The sequence below is a fragment of the Pteropus medius genome, unplaced genomic scaffold (assembly GCF_902729225.1).
Source record: "Pteropus medius unplaced genomic scaffold, Ma_sr-lr_union100, whole genome shotgun sequence".
NCBI lineage: Eukaryota > Metazoa > Chordata > Mammalia > Chiroptera > Pteropodidae > Pteropus > Pteropus medius.
Window position 1 is genome coordinate 79,321 of NW_024350925.1, and position 6,341 is coordinate 85,661.

The window sequence follows — 6,341 nt, forward strand, 5'->3', positions numbered from 1 at the left end:
TTTATTAAATGCCTTTTCTTCATTTCCTTGGGTGATGTACTTTCTATCCTTTATTCTATTGATATCGTGTATTACATTAATTGATATCCAGATGTTAAAACCACCTTGAATTTGCGGAATAAATCCTACTTCATCGTGGTGCATAATCTTGTTTATATGTTGCTGAATTGGGTTTGCTGGTGTTTTGTGGAGGATTTTTCTGTCTGTGTTCATAAGGGATATTGATCTGTAGTTTTCTTGTGATGTCTTTGTTTGATTTATAAGGGTAATACTTGCCTTATAGAATGAGTTGAGAAGTTCCTTTCTCATCTCATTTTGCAAGAGTTTGTGAAGAACCGATATTAATTCTTTGAACGTTTGCTAGAATTCACCAGTAGAGCTGTTTGTGCTTGTGCTTTTCTTTGTGGGAAGTTTTGTAATTACTTATTTGATATCTTTGTTATAAATCTATTCAGATTTTCTATTTCTTCTTGAGTCAGTTTGGATAATTTCTCTCTTTCTAGAAATTTGTCTTTTTCATCTAAATTATGTAATTTATTGACATATAGATGCTGATGGTATGTTCTTATAATCCTTTTTATTTCTTTAAAGTTAGAAGTGATGTCCCATCTCTATCCTGATTTTAATACGCTGAGTCTTTCGTCTTTTCTTTCTTTTTTTTTTGATTCATCTAGCTAAAGATCTGTCAATTTTGTTAAAAACATTTTGATTTCATTGGTTTTCTCTATTTTTCTAGTCTCTACTTTATTTCTTTCTGCTGTAAACTTTGTCATTTTCTTCTCCTTGCTTTCTGTTTACTTTGGTCTTTTTTTCATTGTCTCTTAAGGTGCAAGGTTTGGTTATTGATTTGAGATTTTTCTTTTTTATTATTAGTTTCAACTATACAGTACATTGGTTAGACATTTATATAGTTTATGAAACGATCCCCCTGATTGTTCTTTTTGTCCTCTGGCCCTCCACCCAGCCATTACATTACTGCTGACTGCATGCCCTGTGCCGTGCTCCCCATCGTTGTGACTGTCTATCAAGTACTAATTTGTACTTCTTTCAACCCTCACTGCTTTCTGCCAGCTGCCTCCCCCACCAGCACACCAGATTGTGGGTCTGTTTTCGATTCATTTATTCTTTTTGTTTCTTAGATTCTGTATATCAGTGAAATCATATGGAGATTTTTCTTTTTTTAATGCAAGCATTTATAATGTAAATTTCTCTTTAAGCACTGTTTTAGCTGCATCCCGTGCGTTTCGATACATTATATTTTTGTTTTTATTCATCTCAGAGTGTTTTATAATTTTCCTCGTGGTTCCCTCCTTAACCCACTGATTATTTAGGGGTGTGTTGTCTAATTTCTACATGTTTATAAATTTCCTTCCCAAATTTCCTTCTGTCGTTGATTTCTAATTCGATGTCATCGTAGTCACAGAACATACTTTCTCTGGTTTCAACTCTTTTAAATTGATCGAGGTGTATGTTAGAGCCATCAGAGCAACAAGCTAAGCCATAGACCAGCTAGAAGTTCTAACAGGGAAAATGACAGCTAAGAACTTTTCAGGTCATCAGTATTTTTATGGCTCTTCTTATGTATCACTAGATTGTTTTCTGAAAGGTTTGTACCAGTTTACGTTGCTGCTAGCTACTCATGAGTCTACTAAATTTACTATAACCTTTTTATCTTGGGTTTTACACTTAGTATGTGGTTTATAATTCTGCAGAGTGTTTATTATTCATTGTATTATACTTTATCAGAGGACAGAGATAACTTTAGATTTATGTTCTTTCCTCTCCTTTTATCCTAAGTCACCCGGAACCTCTATGACTCCAAGTAGTGGCTCCTTTCATAGTGTGTATGATCAACAGACATGTAAAGATAATCGTCAAGGTCAATGGCAACGCCGAAGAAGGCTGGATGGAGCGCTGAACAGAGTGCCAATTGGATTTTATCAAAAAGTATGGAAACTTTTACAGAAGGTGAGTATAACCCATTGTAGATGTCTCTTATTTCCCCCCTTGAAATCCTCGTTCTCCTTGGCTAAGATGCGACATGGAAGTTAGTCATTCTCGTTACCGAAGAGTTTAATCTATAGTTATCTTCTTCAGTAGCAGCTATAACGCAAGGTCAAAATGTGTTATGGTAAAGGTGTGAAACCACAAGGCTGTGAGAGTACAAGAGAAGGGACTTCTAAATCTGACCGGGAAGATTGGGTATTTTCTGGCAGAATCAAAATGTGGACTTGGAATCCTGATCTAAGAGGCAAAACAAATGCCCTGCTTTTTTCATTCCATTCTTCTCAGACTATGGATATAACATAGCCACTCTCACATGTGTTTGAAGGCTGGTACTTCTCTGTACAAACACTGTTATTTGGCATATAGAACATGAGACGGAAGTGTCTGGTAGAGGCGATAAACCTGTTGGATTAAATATTTATCTGTGGTTTAATATATAATATCTTGATTTATTTAAAATCTAAAATGGCAAGTCATTAATTCCCAACTGATTTTTAATGACTAAATTGATGGTGAGGGGGAAGATAAAATACCATTCATTCATACAGCATGTCTTGAGCATCTGCTGTGCACTAGGCAATGTCCTAGGTGCTAACAACGCTATAGCAAAGAACAAAACAGACAACGATCTCTGACCTTATGGAACTTATATTCTCCTAGGGCGAGACAAACAATAAATAACAAACATAGTAAGTAAATTATATAGAACGTTAAAAGATGACAAGTCCTATAGAAGAAGTAGAGCAGGGCGAGGGGGTCGGGAGTGCTGATGAAGGATGCTTAACCAGAAAGTGTGGTAACTGTGCATGTCTGATAACTGCTTATCTTGAGATTTTTCTTAAGCCTAAAAATCTTTCCGAAAGCCTATTTATGTTGGCTCTGGGATGGAGCATGGTATCCTCTCAGGTAGTGTCTGGGTCTCTGGGGCCAGTCTGTCACCTCTTCCACTCTCCTAAGTAGAGGGTGAACCTTGGGTCTCCCATAGTTCCACCCTACTTTTTGCTGCAAGGTAATCACAGCCTTTGGCAAGGATGCTGGAGCTGCAGGGCCTTTCACTGGTCTGAGATTACTCAGCATCTACCCTGTGAAGCACACTTAGAAATACTGAGTGTCTTCTTACAGCCTCCCAGTTGTCAGCATATCCTTGGTGACAACATGTTTTTGCTGTTTTGCAGTGTCACGGACTTTCTGTGGAAGGTTTTGTACTTCCTTCTTCAACCACTAGAGAGGTAAGATTCTATGTCTCTCATATGTATGTGATTAATGGTTGTCTAGCTGAAGTATTTCAGTGATCAGTTTTCAAAATGACAGATCTGTGCTTTTATAAATCAACTGAACGTGAAAACGTTTGAAGAAAGGAGAGGATGTTTTGAAAAATAGAATAGGAATATTAGAGAATAGTTATTACATAAATTACATAAGGACATCTTCTTTTAATGGTCTATTAAATTCAGCTGGTCTGTGAGTGTTGCCAGAGTTGGGGAGGGCAGATGACATAGAAATCTAAGAATGAATGACTTCTTATGTCTCCAGCTTTTTCGCCCCACTGTTCTCTAGTAGGATGCTTGTAGACTATTAGATCATAAAGCAATGATCCTTAGCTCCGCGTGTCACAGTAACCTGAGCTCCCATTTCCAGTTTGGTAGGTTATGGTCTCCAGAGATAGGGCATGAGCATCTGTACTTAAAAAAAGTCCTTAGGATGATTCTGATATATAACCATGGTTGGAAAACATTGCCATAAACCACAGGCATAGATTATCAGATGCTTTCCTATTTCGCTTTTTGCCCAATCACATGGAAATTTTAAAGAAATAGCTTTTATGCAAAATCAACAAAGGAGCTAGAATTAGCAAGTTAGGAATAGTAAGAATGGACAATAGAAAATTCTCGAAAACACTGGCATTATTACCGATAATGGCTGGAGGGGCGGGCACACAAAGCTATAGCCCTTACCTCTGGTAAAGAACACTGTGTCCTCTGTTTGTCTTTTCTCTGCCTTTAAGCAAGATTGAAATGTTAATAATGATAGTGCCTGAATGGTACCTTGAAGAGCCTCCCAAGCGCCTTCACACATTCTGTAGTTGGGTCTTCAACACTACCTCGTGAGATAGCTAAGGACAGGATTGTAGTTCCTGATTTCAGATAAGGAAACAAATTTAGAGAGAAGAATTATCCAAGGTCATGGGACTAGTAACCAACAAAAACAGGATTTGAACCCAGGTCTTTAGACTCCAAATCTAAACTATGTGCTTAATACATTAGTTTTACCAAAGATTATTCCTTAGTCTCCTTCACCCAAAATCCTGCTTCTGGGAGCTCATCTTAACGAAATATTCAAGAGAGAAAAAAAAGTCCTGTGTGCAGGAGTGTTTATAACCACGTTAGTCACAGGTGTAAAACTAGAAGTAACCTCAACACAGGCATGGCATGCACACTTTTACGACTATTGTTAGGCACTGCCAGGTTTCCTTCCAAAAAGATTGAACCAATTTACTCAGCGTTTCTACAGCATTCCAGAATGGGTGATGGCGTGCCTCCAGGGTGATGGGCTCTTCTGAAGTGATTTTCTTTTTCTCTGTCATAGATGACTCCAGGCGAGATTAAATTCTCTGTTCACGTGGAGTCTGTCCTAAATCGTGTACCTCAGCCAGAGTACCGCCAGCTTCTGGTCGAAGCCATCCTTGTCCTCACCATGATGGCAGATATTGAAATTCATAGTATCGGAAGCATCATCGCTGTGGAGAAAATAGTGCATATTGCCAATGACTTGTTCCTTCAAGAACAGGTAAACAAACTTGTTTTCGCAAAGGGGAATGTCTGACACTCACCTGACTGCATTCAGGGCTCTTCAGAGAGCCAAGGTCACTTTCTTGTGCCTTCTTTCTCATAGCCCTTTTCTGGGACCCTTTGTGGTGGATGGCTCTGAGCCCTGTTTGCAGAGGAAGGAGGGTGTGACCTCTCTTTCACTGTGGCTTTCGTGGTTGTCTTAGATGGTAACGTTGCCCAGAGTTCAGGAGGATTTATGCTTTTCATTACAGTTCAAACTTCCTATCACACTGCTGTAATAAGGACTTAATAAGAGGCTGTTGGGTATCATACCGTCTCTGGACCATAAAGGAAATGAGAATATTTGATTTTAGTTTTGTTCGGTATTGGTTTTGCTACTTACCTAATAGGAAAATATTAAAGTGCAACTTTTAATTCTACAGTTTTCTTACTTTCTTAATAAATCTTCTCCCAAGAAATTAAGCACATTTTAAAAATGTAAGCTATTTACTGAAAGTTTTCCAAACGTTTCCTTTAAGGTCAAGTGTAGGAACATATAAGGTGAAGGTCATGCCCTGGTGTCAACAGGAAAATCTCCGAAACCTGTAATAGCCGTTTCATTCTGTGGGGGAAGAACACATAGCTTGGAAAGCTTATGGTCTGTTTGAATGCAGTCGACTTAGAAAGAAATCATGACCAAAGGCAAGATAAAAGAATACACAGCCGAAATCCGTGGTGTTAGAAAGATTCAGACCAAAGTCTCTCTGGGGTGATTTAGAAGTGTTAACATTTAAATTTATGTTTAACTTTCAAAAATCCTAAACAATTACCGCTTTAAAAATAATTTCATATGACCTTAGGATCTAGTGAAAAATTCATGTATAGAAACTCATATTCATCACTTTGTGCATAGCTCTGATTTTTTCCTGGCCAAGAAGCCCAGGATCCAACTAGTCAGTGATGGGGAGGAGGCTCTGAATTATCCTAATCAGGACTTTAATTAGTAGGATTAGTAATTTTTCCTTTCCCCTGTGTTCTCCCACCCTTAAAAACCAAACAGAAAACTCTCGGCGCAGATGATACCATGTTGGCCACGGATCCTGCGTCTGGCATCTGTACTCTCCTGTATGACAGTGCACCCAGTGGCAGGTTTGGCACCATGACCTACCTCTCCAAGGCAGCCGCTACCTACGTGCAGGAGTTCCTGCCGCACAGCATATGTGCCATGCAGTGAGGCCTTTGGGCCCTGGCCACTGGGAGGCTTTTGACAGCTGGTTCCTGCCTCAGTGGTGCATAGAACTGAAATGTGCTGGCCTGATCACTCCCACCCTGCCCCGTTCCAGCCCATCACTCCCAAGAAGAGTGACCTTTTCTGATAAACTAACTGCTTTAGAAGAAGCGAGCCCTTGCCTGGAGGCACATGCTCACCCAGGCACTTCATTGTGGGCCTTAATTCTCTCCTGGTTCAGAAAAGTCTGCATGTGTTTTCATTCTCTAGATCTGTTACGAACTTAGTTTTCTGACTCCCGTTTGGAGAGCAGGCATTAATAATAACTTGTTCCAAAA

At 39.1% G+C, this 6,341-nt stretch overlaps 1 protein-coding gene across 1 annotated transcript in view; it reads left to right on the plus strand.

The window, feature by feature from the left end:
- The window catches only part of PHKA1 (phosphorylase kinase regulatory subunit alpha 1), an 84,895-nt gene extending 78,554 nt beyond the window's left edge, over positions 1-6,341 (plus strand). Inside the window, 4 exon segments of the mRNA XM_039841732.1 lie at positions 1,798-1,968; positions 3,183-3,236; positions 4,594-4,794; positions 5,836-6,341. Coding sequence (XP_039697666.1) covers positions 1,798-1,968; positions 3,183-3,236; positions 4,594-4,794; positions 5,836-6,009 — 600 coding nt within the window. The 3' untranslated portion in view covers positions 6,010-6,341.